General features: G+C 51.4%; 2 protein-coding genes and 1 long non-coding RNA gene across 3 annotated transcripts; 2 read left to right on the top strand and 1 right to left on the bottom strand.

Moving 5' to 3' along the window:
• Positions 1–2,558: 2,558 nt before the first annotated feature.
• On the bottom strand, positions 2,559–11,815 carry CSDC2 (cold shock domain containing C2). The gene is given in 5 exon segments (XM_032107785.1): positions 2,559–4,411; positions 4,674–4,796; positions 5,051–5,316; positions 11,493–11,621; positions 11,623–11,815. Coding segments are annotated over 5 exon segments (756 nt in total). The 5' UTR covers positions 11,698–11,815; the 3' UTR covers positions 2,559–4,248.
• Positions 8,590–16,768, top strand: LOC116443581. Its single transcript, XR_004239989.1, has 2 exons — positions 8,590–9,013; positions 13,722–16,768. It is a non-coding gene; the product is annotated as an uncharacterized LOC116443581 (long non-coding RNA).
• Positions 16,769–17,115: 347 nt separating this feature from the next.
• POLR3H (RNA polymerase III subunit H) lies at positions 17,116–23,687 on the top strand. Its single transcript, XM_032105284.1, has 6 exons — positions 17,116–17,448; positions 18,627–18,723; positions 20,366–20,452; positions 21,430–21,493; positions 22,120–22,327; positions 22,813–23,687. Exons 1-6 carry the CDS (start codon positions 17,338–17,340, stop codon positions 22,864–22,866), a joined length of 621 nt encoding a protein of 206 aa, XP_031961175.1. The 5' UTR covers positions 17,116–17,337; the 3' UTR covers positions 22,867–23,687.
• Positions 23,688–24,191: the final 504 nt, after the last annotated feature.

Below are 24,191 nucleotides of genomic sequence, written 5' to 3'. Positions count from 1 at the left end.
GCCTGTTCCAGTGCTCTGCCACCCTCAATGTAAAGAAGTTCTTCCTCATGTTGAGGTGGAACCTCATGTGTTTTAGTTTATGGCCATTGCTCATCACTCTTCGGTGGACACCACCAAAGAGAATCTGGCACCATCCTCTTGGCATCTGCCTTTGAGGTATTTATATGCATTAATGAGATCCTCTCTGAGTCTTCTCTTCTCCAGACTAAACAGGCCCAGCTCCTGCAGCCTTTCCTCATAAGAGAGATGTCCTTATAAAACCGTACCCAGGGCATTCATAACAGACCAAGTCTCCTTCCTTCCCCAGTGCTCAGCTCTCCATCCTGCTGCCAGAGACATTTTCAGAGGGGGCCAACACCAGCCATACCTGGTTTATGGAGCTACTGGACATACCTGCTCAGCAGTGCCCTCCAAGCTTGCTTTTCCACCCCATCTCATCCCACACACTCAGTTTACATGCTCACCTTTAGGGAGACAGGATGTCCAGTGTCCATGTCATATGTCCTGTTCCTCTCCCTGGATCTTTGTGGGTTGCAAACCCACATCTCTCCTTCAGCCTTTGACCTTCTCCCTCATGTTGTCCTTTTATTCCCAGCAGTTGCACTGGGGTATGTGGCCACAGTGGTGGCACTCGTCACAACTTGGTGCTCAAAAGGAGCTCAGGGATCCCCTCCAGGGAGATGTCCTGCTTGTAGCTCCTCAGGGTACACAGATCTGGTGTTTGTGGACCTGGAGAATGCTGGAGGTTCCTGCAAACCCTTCCCCATTGTTCCCAAGGAGCCTTTCTCACCTCATCCCTGCTGGTATGGCACTGCCCTGTCTCTTGGTCCTGTTTTCTCTCCCCTTTTTCTTCTCTTCCTGGTTTCCTCATCGTGGCTCTCCATTTTCCACTGGCAGCTGGACTGCAGAGAGAAGTTTCTCAGCTGGCTACCACCGCCTACTCAAGGCACTCCCATCTTCCTCAGGCGAGAGACACTGGTGCTTTTAGACCCGGGGCAGGGCTCCCACATTGCCACGGGCACAGTCCCTGGTGGCCCTTGACACTGCTGCCTGGCCACAGGAGCAGGGATACTGCATGACCAGTGCTGGTGGGGTGCTGTCTCCTCCACCTAACTGCACCTCCTAACTACAACACATCAGATCTCTGATGCAGCACGTTTGCATGAGCACAGCGGTCTGCCCAGCATCTGGAAATCCCCATCAAATCCATGAATTCCTCTTTCTACCCAGAGAAGATTTCTGTGTGGGAGAAGAGGACCTGTTGGAGAAGCTTGTGTGCAGGATACCCTTTTCACAGGTCACAGGTTTTGGCCCTCCACTGCAATCTTCATGGAGGAATTGTGTTTTGTGGTTCCTTCCTCTATTTCACTGTGGATCAGGTTATGTGTGAGTCTCGGGAAGTTTATTTTTCCTGTAAGTCTGTTCATAGCCAGCAGGACCTCTAGTGAGCTTAGTGATGAGTGAAGAGCAGGATCTGGCCCTGACAGCGTGGGGCACCATGGTGGCCTTGGGGGCTGAGGTGACTTGCACCTTTGAAGGGAAAGGCAGGCTCTGCCCAAGGCTGCCCCTGGTGCATCCATGCTCAGGATGGGGGAGTTGATGGGCGAGCAGAACAGAGGCAGAGATGACCTTTGAAACACCAGCCATCGCTTTTCTCTGCTCAGGAGCTCACGCATGCACAGGTGGGATCAAGTTCAGGAGCCTTCCCTGTTCCTGTCTCTGTCTTATACCAAGCTTGGGCTAATTGAGGGCACGTCCCACCTGGAAAACCCCCATCCTGCTAGAGGGATGAGGAAGAGGAGGATAGCATCAAAAGTAGCTGGGGCAGCCCCAGGGTCTCAGAGCCACGGAATAGTTGAAGGGCCCTCTGGAGACCACCTGGTCCCACACCACTGTTCAAGCAGGGCCCCTGGGAGTCCAGGCTGCCTGTGTTGTGTTTTTGCAGGCAGGGCTGATGCATGCTGGGATGGGAGCCCTACTCCTAGGGAATATTTCATGCCTGTCCCTGAGACCCCTTTGCCACGATGCTCCTCTCATGGTCAGTGCCCACAGCGTAAGCGGGGGTTTCTCCCCATGGATGTGACTGAGCAGACATGGCAGGCCCCACGCCTGGGACTATCTTGCTGTATGGATCCATATCAGTGTGAGATGGGCAGCTCCTGTCTGGCTGATAATACTGTTAAATGAGAAATATATTTAAATACATAGAGATGTATATTAAAAAAATTTAAATCAATCCTATTAAAACCACGACACGCAGCAGTTGGAGGCAGTGTGTGCTTTGTGCCAGGCTGTGCAGGGTGAAAGGCAGCCAGACAACAGGCAAGACACACTTCAAAGTCCCCACAGCAGTTGGGGGACCAGACCCAGTCCTGGTCACCCCTCAGGGTGAGCAGCAACCTCCTGTCCCAGGCTTACAGTGTGGAGCACCTCTAGCCCCGGGACATACTGTGGGTGAGTCCATCCTGGTGTCTGGATGAATTCCTGGGTCCTTTACCGAGAGAGTCACCAGTGCCATCACTGTGACACACACACACAGAGGACAAAGAGCCAGGATGGGCAGGGCTCATGGGAAAGTCACTTTTAATGGTTTATTGCCAATGTTACAAAGGTTGACACATGGTCAGACAGGCGGGAACCACACCAGAGTTGTAAAAACACCAACGAGTCTAGGGTTTTAGTTCATTTCCAAAAAAAAAAAAAAAATCCAACAGTTTGCCTTGGCCAAGCTGACTGCATGTCCTGGGGATGCCTGGAGCCTGAGCCACAGTTGCCACAGCCCCTGGGAGAGCCAGGCTTCAGGTTGGCAGTGAGATGGGCCAGAGGGTCCCAGGGCAGTCCCCACACCAGCATGGGTGGTCCTCCTGAATCCACAGGGCCCAGCTGTCCTGGATGGCACCAGCCTTGCTCTGCTCCTCCTCCCACTTAGCCCTGTTGGCAACAGCGGCAGCAAAAAAGGTCCCCACTCTATCCACTGGAGTGCCAGTAGCTCCTGCTGAGAAGATGCTCTGGGAGCTGCCTATAACTTCCTGCCCTGCTCAAGGGGTCCTGATGGCACCCCACTGTCTCCAACCCTGCTTGGAACCCTTTAAGATGCTGGTAATTCCTGGAGCATCAGGGCCATTCCCCTGGGGTGAGCTCAGGACCAGCCCAGTGCATGTTGTCCCTGTCCCAGTGCCCTCTGCGCTGCCACTCCCTGGGGCTGTGGGAGCCCACCTGGCCAGGGTATGGCAGAGAAGACCAAAAACTAAATTTGTGCTTTGTATACGAGACCCTGCCTACACCGAGGGGCTGGGGAGGATGTGGCTGCGCTCACCCCATGGCCGAGGCTGCTCAGACCCCTCAGCCCCTCACCACCCCAGCAAGCTACAGACATGCACACACGCACGTGGGAACGGGGGCCCCAGAGGGCTGGGGGGCAAGAGAAGGAGGAGAAAGCGTCCATCTCCCCAGAAACCATGTCAGCACCGAGCCAAGAAAAGTGCGTTACTGCCCGGCAGCAGTGGGGAGCACAGAGGTGCCAAGTGCCCCCTGCCCCATGCCCAGGTGCAGCCCCCCAGGCACAGCATTGAGCACCCTGGGTGCCCTGCCAACAGCTGTTCACCTCTTAAAACTAAATTTTTGCTTTCTGTAAACCACTCACCTCCCCGTGGCACTGCTGACCTGAGATCTTGTGATGGAGGGATGTGGCTCAGGTGGGTGCTGTGAGCTGCCAGCAATGGGGATGGGTCTCAGCCACCCAGACCCCGCACAGTGATATGCCACCCCACACCACCCTGTTTTGTCCCTGCACCAGGGCATGTCCCACTGCTGCTGTCCCACTGTGGACCGAGTGGGATGTTCAGAGTGGAGTTCAGGAGGATGAGCCGAGCCACCCAGCCTCTCCCCATGCCCTCCTGCTCGCAGCACCTTCTTCAGGCCAGTGCAGCTGGAGGGCTGGAGGGTAGGACTGGTTCCTCTGTTCCCCATGGCCTCAGGAGCAAGGAATGGAACGTAGGGCTCGGTGCTGCCCCCGGAGCTGGGGGACAGTCAGGGAGGGCTCTGCTTCCCCTGTCCTCCTCGACAGACACTTACAAACACACACAGAGAAAGGAAACTGTAACCTTATAAAAGACACTGAACGCAAACGCCTGCATGTTTGGGGGCAGCCCCGGCCCCGCCGCCGCCTCTGCTCCCCCCACACCCCTTTGTGAGCAGCCGGGCAGGCTTGCTCTGTGGGGCTGAGTGGCTGGCGGCCCCCCTGGGCACCTAGGAGCCGATGATCTGGCCAGACCATGTCTCATGCTTCGTGTGGGGTGCCAGGTTGGTGAGGACCACCTCCACTGCCTGGAACTTCTGGTTCTTGGGAGGGATGGGGCAGACCTTGTACGTCACCTCGTCCCCCTCCACTGGGACATACTCCCCCTCGATGCTGCAGGAGAGGAAAGGAGAGGTGGTGGTGCTGCAGCCAAGAGATGGACCCCTGCCCCAGACCACCCAGAACAAAGGAAGGCACCTGACCCACCAGTTGTGCCTTGGAAAAGAAAACCCACAGGTGATGGAGGATACAGGACGAGCAGAGACCCATCTCCACCCCATGGAGACATCCACACCCCAGCCCACAAGTCTCCATCCCCATGCTGATGGCATAGCTCCCCTGGGGTCTTCTGGCACCACACAGCCCTGAGACTTACTCAGACACATGCACGAAAATGTCCTCTGTGCCATTCTCTGGGGTGATAAACCCATGGCCCTGGGAGCGAGAGAACTGCTTGCAGACACCCTTGAAGATGGGGCCAGCAGAGGCACGCGCTGTCCTACAGAAGGAAAGGGAAGGAGACTTTTCACTGGTGGCACTCGCCCAGGAGGTGGCACAGGGAGAGTTTTTGCTATGAACATGTGACGGTTCCGGGGCGAGCGCATGGCACCCACCCACGGCACTCTGGGCAGGTGTGTGCAGTGATGCTGGGCACCACGCTGGAAAAGTGCACCAGGTGTAAAGGGTTCTGCAGGCACTGCAGGTGACCACAGCTCAACCGGGCAGTTCCAAACCCTCATGCCAGGTACTTACGCCGAGTAGGTCCTGGTCCTCTTGGTGGGGAGGGGGCTGGGAAGGTCCCGTAGCAGGAGGTTGCCCCGCTCCCAGATGCGGCTGCCCTCCCGCTGGAAGGGGAAGGTGGGCCACACTGGCGACTTGGGCGAGTGCAGGGGTGGCACCGCCGGCGGGGCGCTGGGGTCCGATGACATGGTGGGGTTGGCGGGCTCCTCCGTTTTGGGACCGGGTGGGTGGGCAGCAGGAGAAAGGATGCTCCTGCGTGTGAGTCTACTGCCAGTGACCTGGGGAGCAAAAGGGGCTGGGGGTTACAGGCCCTTCTGTGAAACATTTGGCACAGTTTGCTGTCAGGAACTGTCCCTCAGCTCCCAGCCATCTGTGGGAGCAGGCAGCATGCTGCCAGCCTTCTGTGTTGGACACCAACCTCCAGCACTGGGAATTGCCCCAGGAAGCCTGTCCCAGCTTGGAGTCATCTGGGATGTTCCAGCAAATCAATCCCAAGGAAAGAACCTGATTTGTTCAACTTTTCAATCGCCAGGATAATCCCACATATTTGAGATGAAGTCACTAAAAAGCACACCCTGGGAAAAGAAGCAGTGGAGCATGGGCTGCCACAGGCAAGGACCGTTTGGGGAAGGATGCCCATGCAGTGCCACCATGCCCGGGCCTCCAGTCCCAGCCTCTGAGAACTTCCCCCATCCTGATAAAAAAGTGAAGAAAAAAGGCTGAGACAACAGGTACGTAGGTCAGGGGTCTGAGGTCTTCTCATCTCAGGAGGTTGCTTCAGCCCCATAGGATTTAGGACACAACCCCAGCCCTAGCCAGCAGCTGCTGCCCACCCAGGCACATTTCTACAGGAAGAAGGAACACCAGGAGACTGTGGTGAGGCTGCCAGCCCTCAGGCACATCAGTCGAGCCACTGCACAAGCACGACCTCCTGCTGCTGCCATTGTCAGGCTCCAGTTTCCGGCTGGCATCATGCAGTTTGCAAGGAGTTAAAGCCCTAAGGGGCAGAAACCCTGCACACGGAGCAATCACAATCGTGGGCACTCTTGTCCTTGCTGAAGCACCCCGGCATGAAATTGGAGGGGTTGTGCATTTTTAAGCCTCCCAGATGCTCTGATGTGTGATCAGCACTGCAGCCACTTGCTCAGAAAGCCCTTGCTCTGTTGATTTTTCTTCCAATCAGTTGCTGCATCTGACGCTGGTGCCTCTGTCCCAGGGTGCCCCACGCCAGGGGTTGCTTGGGGGCACCTCTCTTTGGGTGCACTGGGTGGGGGCTCAGCTATTTCCATCACTCTTCAGGCTCAGGAGCTTCCATCACCTGGACCTGAGGAGCCCAGTATCCCATGGAGTTACCATCCCCTTCCCCACCATCCCTGTCAGCCCTTTTCTGCCCTACTGCGGCATGCAGCATCTTTTGGGACAACACCTGCACACGCCAGGAAACACAGAGAATATTTAATTTCTTTTCTGACTCACTGTGGCCCTTTGAGACACGAAGGCCCTGGGGGCCCAGCAAAAGGGGGTCACCTACACTCTGAAATTAGCAGGCACCAAGGACATGGGAAAAGATTTCTAGAGCAGCTGAAGTTTCAAGGAGGGACCAGGAAATTCCTGTTCCCCTCAGCCTCCTCCATTTGCTTCCCCTGCCAGTGGCTATGCCTGCCACTGGGCCCCCACGGCTGCCAGTCCAGCTTGGATGCTGCCATGGGATGCTGCCCATACGGGCCTCAGCCAGCGTCCTAACAGCTGCCCCCTCTCAGCCCTGCCAAGCTTTATCCCCGGGTCCAGGCAGTAAAGGCCACACTAGAATCCTACTCCAAGGCAGAAGCCACCACGTTCCTCCTGCCCTCTGAGACGACTTCCAGTTGTGGCTGCAAACCCCTCCAAACCATCTTTCCCTTTGCTGGCTCCCCAGCCACCACCACACCAAGCCCTTCATGTGCTTCAGTGGCTCCTCTCTGCCATGAAGAAACTGGAGCATGTACACCTTCCTCTGCTCCACATCCCACCCCACACAGGGACTGCTCAGCTCTTGGCCTGACAGGCTCAGCATCTCCTGCCCCTATGCCCAGGTTCAGCACCTATTTCCCCTATACCCTGGTTCACCATCCCCTGCTCCCATTCCCAGGCTCAGGTTCACCATCTCCTCCCTCCATGCCTAAGGAGCTCAGAGAGGCTCAGGGAGCATCCAAGTGGGACACCCCAAAGCCAGACCAGACACCAAACTGCTTCACAACTCCCATCTGTGGCCCCATCTGACTGCACTGCCTGCGCTGGTGAGCAGCCTGGCCACTTTAGGACAACAAAACGTGATGTGGTCCCCCTGCATTGCTGCAGGATTCATCACCTTCCCAGGAGGTGTCAGGATTGGAGGAGTGGGATGATTTGCGCGAAATGGCCCTCAGTTCTCTGCCACATCATGAAGCTGTCAGTATGAAAATGGCCTCACCATGGTGCGCCTCCTCTGTGCGGCTTTCGCTGACTGATGAGGCCTTTCTGTTCCCCCACCAACTTAGGGACAATGGAGGGTATTTAACCTGAATAAGGATGCTTGGAGCAAACTATTAGTATGCTGAGGGAGTTGGTTGGCATCCACAAGGGGCTGGAAAAATGGAAGTTTCCCAGAGGCAAAATTAAAATAAGAGGCAAAGGAGTGTGCAGGAGGGGGAGCTTGCAGGCACAAAGCCGTGTGGACTGGTGAAGTGGCAACCAAGAGTGGGTTTGCCCCAGGTTCACCTGTGGGACCAGCCCACGCTCAGTTGTCCTGGAAGGCTCCCTGGTTCGGGAGATGAGTGGTGGTGGAGAATGGGAGCATGCTGGGCACCGCTGAGGAGGCAGACACTCTGCTCCTGAGAGCTGAGGGCAGCAGCAGAGGGTGCCCCCCTGGGCTGCTGTTTGCCCTCAGGAGCTGAGCTTGCTCCATTTGGTGCAATCCCCCCCAGCCACCAGCAAGGTGCAATCCCCCCCAGGCACTCTGAGGGCGATCTGGATGGCCGATGGGGATGTGGGGGGGAGCCCTGGTGCAGGGTGGCAGCTCACTGAGATAAACACAGGGACAGGGCCCAGAAAGGCTGTGGGATCCCCATCCTTGGCAGATGCACTGCCCGGACATGTCACTGAGCTGCCTGCTCTATCTCCTGCTTGGAGCAGGGGCTGGAACAGGGATCCCTGTCCTGGGGCCATGCCGAGGCTGTCTCCCACAGCCAGCAGCACTCTGCCCCTCTTCAGCACCTCGATCAGGCATCCCGGATTTGTGGGTCAGCCTTCATGCCCAGCAGCTGAATGCCTGGCTTTGCTAGTGCTGGTGGAGCCGAGGCTGAGTAGGAGATTTAGCACATGAGGGACTCCAGGGCGGTATCCTACCTCCCACTCCATTTAAATCCCTGCTGCAAACAAAGGGACCGAGGAAATTAAACTCAGGGCAAAAGCAGGCTGAGAGAAGAGGGGGGACACAAGCATACCTTCACCAGTGTCTCCTCTGCTCCCCGTCCAGATGCAGATCAGGGAAAACCTCTACTGCCCTTCTTCCCTTCCTGCTCTCCACCCCACCATCCTCTCCCCAACCCTTTCTCCACAATATGCTGCCCCACCAGGGGACAAGGAGGGAGTACCTCGGCACAAAAGGCATTTCCACCCTCTCCTCAATCTCCTGTGGTCACAGTAACCTCTGTGGGGGATGAGAGCATCTCTCCCCACCTCAGGTCTCTCCCGGCCTGGCTGACACCACCCCACGACACTATGTCCACCCCACGCACGTATACAGTGCAGGGACGAAATCCGGGACGAAATCCGGGTCACTTGAGGAAGCAAGCGGAGAGACTGCAGCAGCCCGGCTCTGCCGCGGGGCATGGGAAGCCTTTCCAGCGCAACCACCCTCCACTGTCTCTGCTGGACCTCCACCTCGCTCCTCCCTGTCTCCTCTTGGTGGCTTTGCTCCGAGGGTCTCCCGGGGTGACAGTCCGCCGAGCCAAGGAGGTAAGTGGCTGCAAGCCCAGGGCTGTCCTGGAAGGACGCTTTTAATAAGAAAACACCTCCTACCGTGTCCACCCTTCCCTCCTCCCCAAAAAAACGTCTCAAAGCTAAACCCCAGAGCCCTCTGGTGACAGGGTCTTCTTTGGCAGCAGCAGCCAGCTTTGCTTTTATATTTTTTGGAGGGCAGGCTCCCGAGCAAGCGGAGCTGACAGTCAGGAGCCCTTGCAGGCGGAGGCAGCAAACCCAGGCCAATTAAGGCAGACAGGCAGTAGACACATCCGCTTTTATCTCGAGATCCAAGTACCCCATTCATCAGCAGCGACTGAAAGGTCTGCGGTTTATCAAATAAAATCACTGTCTCTTTCCCCTTCTTTAAAGCCAAACACATTGACTTGGGTGCTGGCTGTGACCTTGTTTAACTAAACAGCCTTTCAAGGCCCTCCAGAAGGGGGGAAAGAGCCTCATGAAGAGGCACCAGCCTCTGTCTGCCACTCCCCGTTCATTAGCGGCAGCGAAGAAAAACCCCTCACGCTCCCTCGCCCGGGCGGGGGAATACATATTTAATTAGCTTAATCGCCCTCGGTGAGTCGGCCCTCCCGTGCGGCGTTTCTTTGTGCTCTTTCCCATCCGCTGGAACCCCCGGGATGCCCAGGATGGATTGGTGGATGGGTGGCCGCTTTGCTGGCGGCCGTCACGCTCCGGCTCTGGACGTGACCCTTCGGCTGGCCAGACCGTCGCCTTTATGGGCCGTTCCCTTTCACGGCCGCCGCTTCTCTTTGTAAATCCCCAGCTCGGATGCTGTCTGCCACCACACTCGGGTCTCCCGAGTGCCACTGCTCCCCCCACCCCAGACAAGGAGCTGGAGGTTATTTTCCCTCTGCTGCCTTTCTCCTGCACGGGCTCTTCCATGGCACTCACCATCACGTTTTCTCCATCCCTGCAACTGCCAGTGGCCCCAGTTCAGGAGTCAGATTTGCTACCCCTCTAAATCCACCCCAGAAGAAAAAAAGGTCTCTGTATATCAAAAAGCCACCCCATCTCCACAGCCAGCTGCCAGCAGCCATCTCCTCACCCCATGGAGCACGGAAAGCAATGCTCTGGCCCGCTGCCATCCTCGGGGAGGCTGATGCCCCCCCCAGACCCAGCTTGTCTAGACACAGGCTGAAACAGAGAAGAGCTACACCCCTCCAGACGCATGAGCGTGTCCCCGGAGCTCAATGCAAAAACAAAAATCCCATTTTTCGGCTGCTTGGCATGTTCACCTGCTGAGGGACCCAACAACGACACAGTGGCCAGCAGAGATCCCAGGGGGGCTGCCATGAGGGGCAGGAACCAGGTGGGGAACCAGGATAGCTCCAGGCAGGGGTTACCGCAAGCAGGGCCGCCGCAATGCTCGCTGGGCTGTTTCTCCATCCTTCCTTCTTCGGAGAAGGCTCACAGCCTTGGAGTCTGGCAGATTTTTATAAATGCTGTCTCTGTCCGATGCTAATGAAAGCCTCTCAGCTCCCCCCTCTCCCGTTTTTGGTTACCAGATCATGTTAAGAGTTAAATACCAAGCAAAGCAATTTTCTCACCTACCCTGCATATTACAAACCTCTTTGCTGAGACAAATTACTATAGGAAAAATAAAACTAGGCGGTTTTTGGGCAATGCTCACTGACAGCATCCCCTCCCCAGCTAAGCCAATCACACTCCCAACTCCAGAGATCTTTGCTGAGATAGTCTCGCCTACGATACAGCCTGCTTAGCGCTAAAATATGAATGTCACCTTTATGGATTGATTATAAAAAGCTCCCTTAGTCAGTGCTGGGCTGCCCAGTTCTCAGGAAGGCCATGAGGGAGAGCAAGCAGGCTGACAGATGCAAAGGAGAAGCAAAGGGAGAAACCATCATGGAGGCTTGATTTACCTTTTAAGCATGTATGCTTAATCATCACTCCCAAATACCAAGTTTGTGACATTTGTTTGCTTTCTTGTGATGGTTTTTATTTTTTTAATTAGCATAGCATCAGTTCAAAGACCTGGCATAAACATCTTCGCCTGTGTCCTTCCTTCCTCCTTTGTGGATCTAACTTACCATCGGCAGGAATAGTGCAGCCAGTCCAAAGAAATCCCAGTTCCAGCCCCCATCACTATCAGCCTGCTTTAATAAGTCAGATTTTTCACAAACTGCCTCCCGCTCACCCGGCAATCAGAGAGCTGGATCCCAGCTGAGCTCAGCCCTCCGTGGCAAAGCCCTGGCTTATTTGCCCCCAAGTCAAAGCAGACGTGCAACATTGCCGCCGCCACCCCCAGGGGAGTTATTGTTCCAGAGGCTGGTGGGGAATAGCCAAACCGAAGGAGGGAAGTCACACTTCATCCTCGCATCTCTCCACCGTCAAAAGGAAAAAGCAGGTTTCAAAGAAAAAGGTGGTCCGTGAAGTTTAATCTCCAGCTACAATTGCCCGGGCACGCTGCATGGCCATTGTGCCTCCCCTTACTCACCTCCTCAGCAGCGACGGGCTCCCTGGAGCTGCGCTCTGCAGAGCATCGGTGCTCGGAGGGGCCGGACGCTCCTCCGCTGCCTTGCGAGGAGCAGCGGTCTCGCCTACAGTCCGGCTCCGGGGGGCTTTCTCGGCTGGCTGCCGGCCGGCTGATGGATCTGCGGTAGCTAATGTGTGGATGATGTGCGCCTCGAACACACACGCATCCGCACGCCTTCCCCTGACGTCAGGGCCGGGCCAGGGGGAGCGGGCAGGTGGGAGGGATCAGGCTGGTCATTTCTGAGCTAGCTAGGCTTAAAGGAGAAAGTCTGTATGGGGCGCCGGAGGTGACGAGGGTCGGCCCCGGGGGGTGCATCGCTCCCGTTACGCAACGTGACGCGCATCGGTGGCACAGCCGGACGCAGTGGGGCAGCCCATAGGCTGCAGGGACAGCAGGATGGGGTGTGCACTACAGGCAGGGATGCGGATGGAGTCCCTCGCAATGGGTGAAACCTCTCCTCTGTCACCCCAACTCTCACTGGTGCCCTGCAGCCGCTCTTCCCATCTGCCCAAGCACCCCTGGGTACCACAGCCACCCCCGGTGCAGTAGGAGAGAACAGGAGGCACATGCCGCAAATGCACCCTACTGCCCCACTCCCTCTGGGCTCACAGCCAGCCAACACAAGCTCAGGTGCTTTCTAAGGGCCCCATTTCTATCAGTGCACTGTGCCAAAAGATCTTTCCTTTCTGTTCTCCCCTGTGCTTGTGTGACCATGCCCGCCACCTCCGCGGCCAGAGGCCACGTCATAAATTCGCCTGAGACTTTCTCTAGTCGGGGTGTAGGGTAATGGGATGAGGGCAGAATCGTTTGCTGATTCCATTGGGGAATAGGGCAAGGAGTAACGGGGTTTAAATTACAAAGAGCAAGATTGATGTTAGACATTAGGAAACACTTTCTTACAGAACAGACAGTTAATTACTCAAGTAGATTGCCTGGCCAAGAACCAGGGTCTCTATTACTGGAGGCTGGTAAGAACAGGCTGGGTAGGCATATCTCGAGGGGGATTTAGGTGATATCAACCTCATTTTGGAGTAGAAAGGTGGACCACGTCAGCAAGTCCCTGTCTGTGATCCTGGAATAAAATTTATAACAACCCCGAACAACCATGGCGCAGTATCAGTGCTGCAGGGAGCTGTTATGGACATGCTGTGACACGGGGTTGTCATGGGTTGTTTTTGTTTCCTTAAACTCTTTCCTTGATACATTCTAAGTAGCTGAACATGGTGATGCCAATTAGACCTGTTCCACGAACAATCTTCAGGGCTGCAGGGTGGTGTACAAGTTGTGTGGGAACCACATGGTATGGCACAGAGACAGAAGACAAGAGTCAAAGCTGCTCCACCTAGCTGTATCCATCTATCCATCCATCCGTCGGGTGTTGATACGGGGCTGTTCCAAGAGCTTTGGCAGAGGGATCAGATCACAAAGTACTTGTCTCTCTCCTGTCAGTGAATTATAGTGCAGAAAAAAGCTCCATGGGCAGAAGAGACCAGCCCATGGTAAAGCCACCAAGAAGCACTGAAACCCCAGTGGGTTCTGCCATTGCCCATTATGCTCTGTTTGTGGCTTTTCAAGTAGTTTTCCACGACAGAATAGGATCCCCATTCATGCCCTACAGACACCACAAGGCTTATTTCTCCAGTCTACCCTTCAGGATTTTGCAAAAGAAGGGGAGGAGATCCCAGCCAGGTCTCAGTCTCCACTCTGAGTTTCTCCTGAGATGGCTTCTTCTTTCTTGGGGGAAACTTTGGCTCTCCCACATAAAGGCTCTTGATGGAGAAGGCACGGGGAACTTGAAGTACATTTGGCTGGAAGGTGGCTCTGGGCATGCGCTGCAGCGGAGGAGGCAGAGAGTCTAAAGCATGCAAAAATGATAAAAGGAGAAGAGGGGAAGCTTTGATCAAACAGAGGGTGGGAGTGGGGGTGCCAGAGATGCCTGCAGAGATGGAAGCAAAGGCAGGAACGCGGACGACTTTGTACGTGAGAAGATACATAATTCCTTTGGAGTCAATCAAAGGAGGGCCAGAACTGCCAAGATGCAAATTACCACTCACCTCCCCTAGCATCCCTGAGCCAGTTTTCTCCAAGAGCCATGAGGATGTGGGGACAGAGGAGAAAGTAATTTGGGGGCTCCTTTCATTTTCCTCAAAGGTTCCAATCCTTCAGGTAACTTCAAATATTATTTTCCAGTTTTCCTGTACAATCAAGAGAATGAGAAACGTCTGGGATTTTCTCTGAGGGACAGAAAAATTCTTCTGCAACCCCTGGATTCCAGCAGTTAAAGCTTCAAAAAACACAACCCAGCAACTGAGAACCATGCTCTGAAATACTGGAAAAGCCCCAATACTGCTGAGAGAGACTCTAGAGACTTTATGGCTCTGTGTTGAAAGGTATGTACAGGCACTGTGGATTTCTGGATATTCACCATGTCAGTACTACTGGGACAAAAGGAGACAACTCAGCAAAACAAAGCTGTTCACATCATCTCCAACAGCAAGACTCTTTAACAGCAGCATTAAATATAGTACAACTCTGAGCACTACCATTAGCTGAGGCAACACCCATATTTTACAGGGCATAATTTGACTTTTGTTTATATTTTTACATTGAAGATGGCACTTATGAAATATGGAATTCCTCCAGGGAGAAAACCTGGGCAGGAACAGAGCAACATCTGTCATGTGCAGACAGCCCAGGCACACACCACTTGTGATTGGGGAGGGGCTACCTGAAGAAAGTGAGACTGGAAATCATTTCCCACAGCCTGGGATGTTACTGGTGGAAGCTGAGAGCCAGACTCGGCTCTGGTGGTGATTGTAGCCTGGTACTGGAGGCAGTGAAGCTCATCCCACACTGCCATTGCCAGCTTTCTCTCCACACATTTCAATTCAGTTTCCCCAGAGTGAAATCTGCAAGTTTCACCAAAATACACAGCTGCACAGAGAAGAGGAATCTTATTGTCCTTACTGAGGAGTGGCCCACAGCATTCAATCCTTGTTGGCAATACAGGAGAGGAAGATTCTGCACATCTTGCTTGGTGCCTGCACTTTACAGGACACGAAAGACCTCACTCATAGGACCCAAGACAGTATGAAGCGGGGCCTTGCAGACCTGCTGCTCACACAGCTGTTTTTTGGGGACTGTGGATAAGGCTGAAGGGAGATGCATCTGTTTCATATTGGGCAACCAAAGGCCCCCGATGAGGCACGGTTACTGGAAGCATGGAAAGTATTAGTTCAAGACTGGGCTAGAAATGGAAGCATGATTGACTCTGTCCAAATCCACTTCTCTCCATCTCCCATGTTCTCCCAGGTATTTCAGTCTACGATTCTCTGAGCGCATGCCCCTACTTAACCTTACAGTTCTTATATACAAGCATCCAGAGCGATCACCTTGGCAAAGCCAACAGTGCCTAAGTTCTCTTTCCTTGTGTGATACCAAAGCTATTTCCTTCCTTGCTGTCAGGACAGGGTTGAGAACAATTCTCTCTTCTGAAAAAGTAGCTACAGACACCTGCAAAAGCTGCACTAGATAAAGGTCAAATCTTGCATTGCCAGACCTGCATGAGGCCAGGACAGAACAGCAAGGGATGTGGCATGTGTGCCAGCAAAACTGTGCTGTGCCGAGATTAGCGCAGCCGTGACTGGAGTGCAGGAGAAAGGAGCCTTTGTAAGGCTCCCTGAAGTAGAACAAGAAGAGCAAGAAATGCTGGGGATTTGGGTTGAGGCGTTCTGATAGAATGGTGTCTGCTGTGCCGGCAGCAGAGCTCCTTGCTGAGACAGTAGATGCTGCTCCAAGAAAAATGCTGCTCTTCTCAGGTGACAGGGGAAATCTTGTTTCTGGCCCCCCCATTTAATACAAACATGCTAAACATGGGCAGACCAGCCATGTTCATTTAAGAAAACAACAACCCCACAACCCAATAGATCCTGGTAAAACAGAGACATTGAGAAGAGAACAAAATCTCCTTGTCCAAGACAGGTATCTTCTTAATGAGGCCTAACCATGGTATTTCCAACCTTGTTTTCCCCCTCCCTTTCTGAGACAGCTCAACATTTAATGATTTCTTACCTAAGCTGCTCGTTACTGTCCCACCACACACTGCTGGGGAGCATGGGGGATGACACACTTAGCCTTTGCATCAAAGCCATGATGCTGACAGTGCAGTTTTCACTGTCAGCCAGGGATGTTTGGTTTTCCTGGCAGATCTTTTTTTAAACACACTTCAAACAACCTCCTTTCATTTTCCCTGACAAATCTCAGACGTTACCACACCCCCTTGTTTTCTGCCATCCCTCATGCTGCTTTTCCCTCACTGATTCCCTCACTGCAGAAAGCACCGAGGCCTCAAAAATTATATGATGGGGGCTGGTTTCCTTTTGGCAATTAACACTCACAAATTATTCCAGTATGGTGGCGGTTTGCCCCTGAAAATAACCTTGACCTAAGCATTAGGCAGACGCAGCTGCACTTCCAGGTGCAAAGAGGATTGTAAACCCACCCGGGTTTCCTGGAGAGGTGGGCAAACAGCTGAAGAATTGACTATCAGAGACTTTAATATTTGGGCTCCTAAGTGCAAGAGAGACATGGTGCTCCTGGAGCAGGTCCAGCAGAGGGCAACAAGGATAATTGGGGGACTGGAGCTCCTCTTTTATAAGGAAAGGTTGAGGGAGCTGGGCCTGTTGGGGCTTGAGAAGACTGAGAGGGGACCTGATCAATGTGTATCAGTGTATGAAGGGCGTCAAGGTTGGAGTCAGGCTCTTCACGGTGGTGCGAAGCAATAGGACAACAAGCAATGGGGCAGAAACTGAGGCACAGAAGTTCCACCTGAACATGAAGAAGAACTTCTTTACTGTGCAGATGACCAGGCACTGGAACAGACTGTCCAGAGAGGGTGTGGAGTCTCCCTCACTGGAGAGGGAATGCAAGAATCCTCTGGATGCAATACCTGTGCCATGTGCTCTGGGATGACCATGATACCAACCTGGCTGGAATATAAACTAACACAATCTGAAGCATTAGAAAGCAGGCATTCTTTATCTACGCAGGATACATAGAAGAATATCTCTAAAAACTTTTATTCTCTGTTATTTATCAACCCTGCTTGAGCAGGGAGGTTGGACTAGATGCCCCACTGTGGTACCTTCCTATCTGACCTGTTCTGTGCTTCTGTGATCTCTGCTACCCTATCTGGACTGAAGTTTACGGAAATGATAAATTAAATCAGAATAACCGCAGTTGTAAATTGTTTCAGCTGCGGCACGGGAGAAACCACCCGGAGGCACACCTGCCAGGGGCGGAGAGGGCGGGGGGGGGGGTAAGGAGGGAACTACACAGCATCACTGCAAAGGACGCCTGGCTGCTGAGGCCCTTTCCACGTTTATATCGGCCAAAACCAGCCCCTCCCGGGCATCTCCGGACACTTCGGCGCTCCGATGACAGCGAGCACCGACCGCGGCCCCGCCCCGCCTGAGGAGGGACAAAATGGCGGCCGCGGGCGCCGCGCCCCGCGCCGTGTCAATCAGGGCGCGCGACCCGCCAGCCGAGCGCGATTGGCTGCGGCGGCGCCGGAAGCGGCGCGAGGCCGGGCCGCGCGGCGCCGCTCCGCGTGCGGCAGGTGGGCGGGGGGCGCTCCCGGGATCCGCCCGCTCCCGGCGTCCGCCCGCTCCCGGCCCCTCTGCCTTCGGGACAGCCGCGGTTCTGCCCCACCGGGCTCCGTGCCACTCGTTGGGGTGCCTTCCCAGGCCCGGTCCTCGCAGCTCTCCAATTCCCGAGGCTGTTGGCGTCTCCTCGCCCCCCCGCCACCATGTTTGTCCTGGTGGAGATGACTGACACTGTAAGAATTCCTCCCTGGCAGTTTGAAAGGAAACTGAACGAATCCATTGCTGAAGAGCTAAACAAGAAATTGGCCAATAAGGTAAAGCGTGGGTCACCTATAGGTTGATGCAGGCCTCACGACATCCCCGGGCGTGTCTTCCTTTTATTTGCGCCTACTGAGGTGCGTGGATGAGATGTCAGAGTGGTTGAGATGTGAAGGCCATCCCCGGCGACTGTAAACAAAGAGACAGCCACGTATCATCTCAGAGGGGACATTTTTCTAATGGCTGATGCTTCAATGGGAAGATAGTGAAACGCCAGATGGGGCAGAGAAGTGTGGAAGAGAAGTGAGAGCAGCTGCTGGTTTGTGTTTACAGGAGCAATCTGAAATGCTGCCTGAAAAACAAATGCAAACTAATCCATCCAGTGGGGAATTTAAAGAAAAAAGACTGTATAAACACAGGTAGAACAGTAATACTGGGAGAGAAATTGAGGTGTTAATAGCTCATTGAATTGAAATACAGTGTGGCAGGGAGAAGTTGGTCTTTGGTGCAGGATGTAAAAAGTGTTTTCTGGTGGACCTGGAGGTCACTGTTTCCCTGTGCAGCCCCGAGACTCTGATTAGCGTATGGCTTTCAACTCGAGGCAGGTATGAAACACAAAATGCAGCTGTAAACGTGAAGGGAGCTCAAAAGAGCAACCTGAAGGGATCGAGGGTTGTGAATAGCAGATTATACAGGCAGGTTATGAAAAGCAAAAGTCTTCCTTCTTCCACTGATGACTGATAGATTCCTCAGATTTTGTAGGCAGTGAGGCTGTCTCAGAAGTAGCAGAGAAACCAAGAATTTGCCTTGTGTCTCCCAAAGCTAACATAATTTAAGACAAAGGCAAGCCTAGAGGCTTCTGAGAGTGTAACTCTATCAAAAAGGATGTTTAGCATTTGGACAAGCTGTGGGGCTGGTGCATGATGGGGAGCTGTTTACTGTCTTGGCAGCTCAAGTTCTCTCACTGCTGACAATTTCCCCAAGGGTTTCTCTTTGTAGCAGTGTTCTTTTCAGTGCCAGTGAAAATGTGCTCCCGTAACACTTGAACCGGGGTTCCCCTATGCTGGTGGTATTGAAGGCAGTGTACCAAAACAGCCTCCATCCCATCTCACCACCCCTCTGTTCCTGCCTTTTGAAAAGGTGTGCATAACATAGGGATTCCATAGTTTGCTTGATTTTACCTGGTGGGTTTATTGATTTGCTGCTCTTAATTTTTTTTTTTTCCTTTTATCAGGTCGTATACAATGTTGGGCTCTGCATCTGTCTGTATGATATCACAAAGCTGGAAGATTCATACATATTTCCTGGAGATGGTGCATCACATACAAAAGGTAAGTGCTTTCCCTCAGTTATATTGTGTTGCAGAAGGTTAGTTAATGATCTGGAAATGTAAGCTGAGTTCAGTTGTTAGGGAAAGTAACAACCTTAAGTTCACAGCCTTAACTCTGTTCCTGTTAGGAGGCCAAGAGGAACATGGTGAAAGTCTTATTTTCTTTGCAGTTTTGGGTACAAATATGGCTTTAAATAGCCAGTCCTGCTTGCCTTCTCCAGCAGCCCATCTCTGTTCTACAATTGGTCGTAGGTGTGGGGTAAGGAAGGGGTTAATTTAATTAATTATTGAAAGTCTGCACATAGAAAGTAAGTTGTAATAATAGGTCTGCATTTCTCTAGTATTTTTTCTTTTTGAAGCTTATTTTCCCTACCTAGGATGTTGAAACCCGTTTCTACATATAGCATTTGCACAGCATTTGATGCTCTTGTCCTAGCTGGAAGTTTTATGACACTTTCGTTGAAACTTAGACAGATCTGGTTCATCATACATTTCTAGGGATTTTTTTTTTTAATAAGAAATGACTAATTTATTTACTTTGACTCTTGGCAAATCTGAGTGAAAACTGGAAGTAAATGCATAAAAGCAAATCTCATTTCTTTAAAGTTAAAATAAGGTTTTAAACTGGTAAGAGATGCATTTTTCTAGTTTCAGTTTACAGTGTGGAAATGTAGATTGAGCACATGAACTATTTCCTGTTAGAAGGGAGCTGCCCTGACTATATGGGGCTTCCCTTGTCTAAATTTTAACTCCAGTAGAACTCGTTCCCTGCAAATAAAAGCTTCTCTAATACTGAAAGAGGATGGCAGGCTTTCCTGCTTGCTTTAATCTCCATTCAGCTTCTTAATTTAAAATTACTCCTTGAACTGTGAAAGAAGAGAAATTTTTCTTCCTGAGTCTGGGAAAAAAGTCTGCTTTCAGAATCTGGGCTAGCACTTCGATAAATCCCGCTGTGTCTGGTAATAACTCTTTCTTTAATGCACTGCCTAGTTTTATGTAAAAGAGGAGCACTGAGTAGGTACAGCTAAAATGATGTTAAATTGCTTCAAAGCATTGTTTGGCTGAGATTGTCTTAGTGTAGCATTCTTGTAATAATAAATGCCATGTGCTTAGTTAGAAACATTTTATCTAGCTTGGAGGAAAAATCCAGTTATGTTAGAGAATCTTATTTGATCTGATAATATTTGACTTAAAATATTAAATTTAAATATATTTAAAGAAAATACAGCATTGCAGACAAAGGTAAAAGGCAGAAGTATAGTTTCAGAAGAGAGGCAGAGAAAGTGTAATTTCAACCAATACTCTTGACTGTGAAGCATTATGCTTCTATCATAGCTTAACCAGAGGGCCTGCTCCGTGTTTGTCATCTTACACTTTCTTTCTGTGAACTTCTTGCAAAACTGAGGAGCTGGGAACAGGACACTGCTGATCAGCTGCTGCCAGAATTTGTACAGACCAGTTAGGAATCAGAACTTTTATTCCTGTTTTTCTATCTAATCAGTGCATGTAAAAAAATTGTAAAAGAAACTGGGTGTTTTAGAGGGCATAAAGGATGTGGGATTTTATTTTAATGGCTGCCACCCTGTGGAAGGACTGTAGTTTACTAACATGGACATAACATGAATGATCTGTTTTCTTTTAAGTGCATTTCCGCTATGTGGTCTTCCATCCCTTCCTGGATGAGATTCTGATCGGACAGATTAAGAGCTGCAGTCAGGATGGTGTCCACGGTAAACTGCACCCTCTGACCTTAGGGATACGTGAGCTGCAGAGTTCTTGGGTCTGTTGAGACACTGATTTCAGGTGGAATAATGCTCTCTGAGGGCTGGTTAAAGGCTATTACTGGCCTCTAGTGCTGCTCTGATCTGAGGGTGGTTGGTAGTTTGAGCCTGGCAGCTTCACCTGACCTTAATGGTTTTGTCTGCACTCCCCTTTCCTTTTGCCCAGGAATAACAGGCAAGCCCGTCTGGAGCACAGACTGGATTCCTTTTCTTGCTTCAGTTAAGAGAATTTGTTTTTTTCTAAGTGGAACTACCAGCTTGTGTTGGTCTGATGTGTTTTTCCTGTAGTTCTGTGCAAATTTGTGTTCATTTCTTGTACCTGAAAACATGGCAGGGAAATGTCTTTGTGAGCACAAAATGCTGCCAGAGTCATGGAATATATAATTGATGAGTTTCCTTTCCTCTAGGAGTCTTCCATGCAAAGGAGCTCTGCTGCTCAGTTGTTAAATTAGGACAATAAGGCTACCTTGGCTGCTTTTGTTGCTGAACTTGGGCATGGTCCATTCCCTGATAAAATTCAACATCATGAAATCTCAAGGGGGATGTGGGGGCTGTTCTAACTTTATATTGGTCTTTATTTAACCTACTACATCTGTGATTTCTAAGCTCTTTTCTGTCACAGATCTCTATAGCATCTGACTCATTTCTTGGAACGCTTTCATTGCCATTCCTGCTCCAAACAACCTTTTCCTTTCCCAGTGGGCATGAAGACTGTGCCCTCTGTTGCTGTATGTACTTTCAGCTGGGTGGTTGCTTTGCTGGCAACTGAAATTGAGAGTTGTGGCTCAAAGAATAATTCCTGCATAATCTCAATGTCCTTCCTGAGAGAGGAAGGAGAATGAGCCTAGAAATGCATTTTAGGAATCGCTGTGGAACATCATTTGCAAAGAATTGTTTCAGTCTTAATCAAATTCTTTTCTCCGCAGTTTCTATTGGATTCTTTGATGATATTGTCATCCCACCAGAATCCCTGCAGCAGCCAGCTAAATTGTATCCTTTGATCACCTTTGATAACTTTACTACTTCATTTCAAAAGATTGTGCAATGCTGGCCCAACAGGCATTCACCACTGCAACAATGAAGGTGCTCAGCGGCAGAAGCTAAGCCGTTGTGTCGGGCAAGTCCCGCAGACTGTTATCACAGCTAGACAGGCCCTCACGCTCATTAGGTTTTGCAGGATCATTGTGCCTGCTGATAGAAATGAATGGCAGTGTCCCCTGAACAGCTGAGTTGTAATCCCTGCCTCCAGTCTTGGCTGCTGCTGAAGACAGAGTGCAGGTTTGACTACATCATGTAACGTCTACATACATGTGTGTCTGATGTGCTTCAGTGTGGTAGGCGAGGTTGTCTTTGGTCTGAGGAGGTTTGCTTGTCTGGGGGTCTTTTCTGTTGCTGGGCTTTTCTGGGGGGTGGCTAGACCAGCAGGATATATCTTAAAGCAGGAAAATCAGAAAGATGGGGGTCCTGGGCTATACAGACAATTACCTGGGACAGCACACTGCAGTTTGGGAAATAACTGAAAAGGCTTTGAATTGAGTCTGTTCCCAGAACTGTCAGAAAGTGATCTGTCAAGCAGAGTACTGATTGTTTCCATCCTTAATCCTTGGCATGGCCAGTGATGAAGCAGAGCAGGTGTGGGTGTGGGAATATGAGACAGAAGAAGGGGCCCATGACCTTTACATGGACATTGGGGAAGAGATCCGCTTCCGAGTCGTGGATGAGACGTTTGTTGATACATCACCAACAGGTCCAAGCTCTGCAGAGGCTTCCACTTCAAGTGCCGCAGAAGAAGTCCAGAAGAAAGAGGCACCCTACACCCTTGTGGTAACTATGTGCATTAATTCATACAGCCTTGTGAGTGTTGTGGTTTATTCAGTGTCTAAAATAGCATCCCTTTCCCAAGGAGCTGACTGCTTTAAGCTGACCATGAAGCAGAGTCACAAAATGAAAGGAGTGGAAAAGGGGAGAAAAGAGGTTGTTGTTGTGGTTGCTCTGTTTTCAGTGTTTTCACTGGAACGCTTTGTGGTTGTTGGTGGCTTCCCCTGGGACGCTGATTTAAAGCAAACTGCATGTGCATGTGAAAAGTACAGAGCTGGGAGCAACACATCAAGGTTTATGCAACGGAACAGTCTTTCCTTGCAGTGTTCTGGATAAAACCCATCTGAGTACAATGCATGAGGAAGGTGGATCTGAACCAGTGACAGCTGTGTTCCATAACTTAGAGGGGAGAGATGTTGTCATTTTAGGCATTTTCCTCTATTCTCTATGCAGTTTACACTTGCATGCTCTCGTCTTCTCTCTGTGAACAGGGATCAATCAGCGAGCCAGGCCTGGGCCTCCTGTCGTGGTGGACAAACAGTTAGCTGCCGTCAGAGCCTGCTCCACAGAAAGTCCTTCCGGTGGATGTTTGGGGGATAATGGGATCCTGCTGGTGCTCACTGCTCTTCTGAAGCTGAATAAGGAATTAGACCTGCCATTCTGTTTTCCCTTCAGCTTCCAAGCTGCCAGAGAGAGACAGTTGCTTTCAAGAGATGTCTTCACTGATGTGCAGAAGTGAATTTACAGGCACAAAAAGCCTTGAGCACAGAGCTACAAACTCAGCTGGAGCTTTGGTCTCTTGCCCCGGAGGGAAAACTGTGGAGGTCTTAACTTGCCTGAATTCAGGAAGGAGTTGACTTTAGTGAGTACAAGCAGAAGAGAATACCTGTTGAGAAGTACCACTTCCTTAGGCTGGGAGCTTGATCTCAGAGGGGTAGAAACCTGCCCTTCTTTTGACAGGAAATGAAGAAGAGACAGCAAAAGACTAGAGTTAGTAGAGGTGTGGTACTCTGGAGACCTGGAAAATGCTGCTGCTGGGAGGGCAGGGGAGGTGGTGGTGATAAGAATGGGAACTTGACCCATGGGTGAAGTCAGCCGGAACAGGAATTACAGTTTGCCCAAAAGTAACTCAGGCTTAGTGAAGATGACCACTGTAGAAAACTACAGGCTGCTTATTGTGCTGAATGGAATGATTTTATTGGGTGGGCTGTATTTATGCAGAATGAGCTAAACTTTGCAGGAGTTTGACTAAAAATATGTAATTATGAACTGAAATGGACCAAGACTGCTTTGAGCAAGATAAATCCTTGGTGGGGTGGGGGGGGGGTTGTTGATATTGTAAGTGGAATAAATAGTAAAAACCACACAGCCTGCCTTCCTGTACAATTTGTGGGGAAACTATTAGCTTCCTGCCTGGCAGGAAGAAAACACTTGCCTCCTGCAGCTTAGCTACTTGGATTTCAAGGCAGACAGTGTTGAGACCAACGCTTTGCTCTATGCTAACAGCCAATGACAAACAATTGCCATCACCCTCCCTGACAGCAGTACAAGGAAAGGAGGGAGCATAACAGTGAGTAAAATCTATGCAGGGCCCATTGCCAGGAGAGTGATGTTGCACATAATTACAAAGCCAGCCACATTTGGCAGGAAGGAGCTGTAATTCCCTGGGATAGTGGGGTCTGCTTAACCTCCAACTGTGAAAACAAAGCCTGAGTCACCAGCGCCCTCCCTGCAGCGTCGTTAGAACCCCTTAATTCTCAACTGTTATTCCTGGTGCAATGCCCTAATTAAAAGGGAGCCTAGAATTCTTTAGGTTCACATAGTAACTGAGGTCCATCTGTGCACACAATAAGCTTACCGAATGCCACCT

The sequence above is a fragment of the Corvus moneduloides genome, chromosome 4 (genome assembly GCF_009650955.1).
Source record: "Corvus moneduloides isolate bCorMon1 chromosome 4, bCorMon1.pri, whole genome shotgun sequence".
Classification (NCBI taxonomy): domain Eukaryota; kingdom Metazoa; phylum Chordata; class Aves; order Passeriformes; family Corvidae; genus Corvus; species Corvus moneduloides.
Note: the sequence above shows the minus strand (reverse complement) of the source record. Positions and strands in the feature narration are given on the sequence as shown.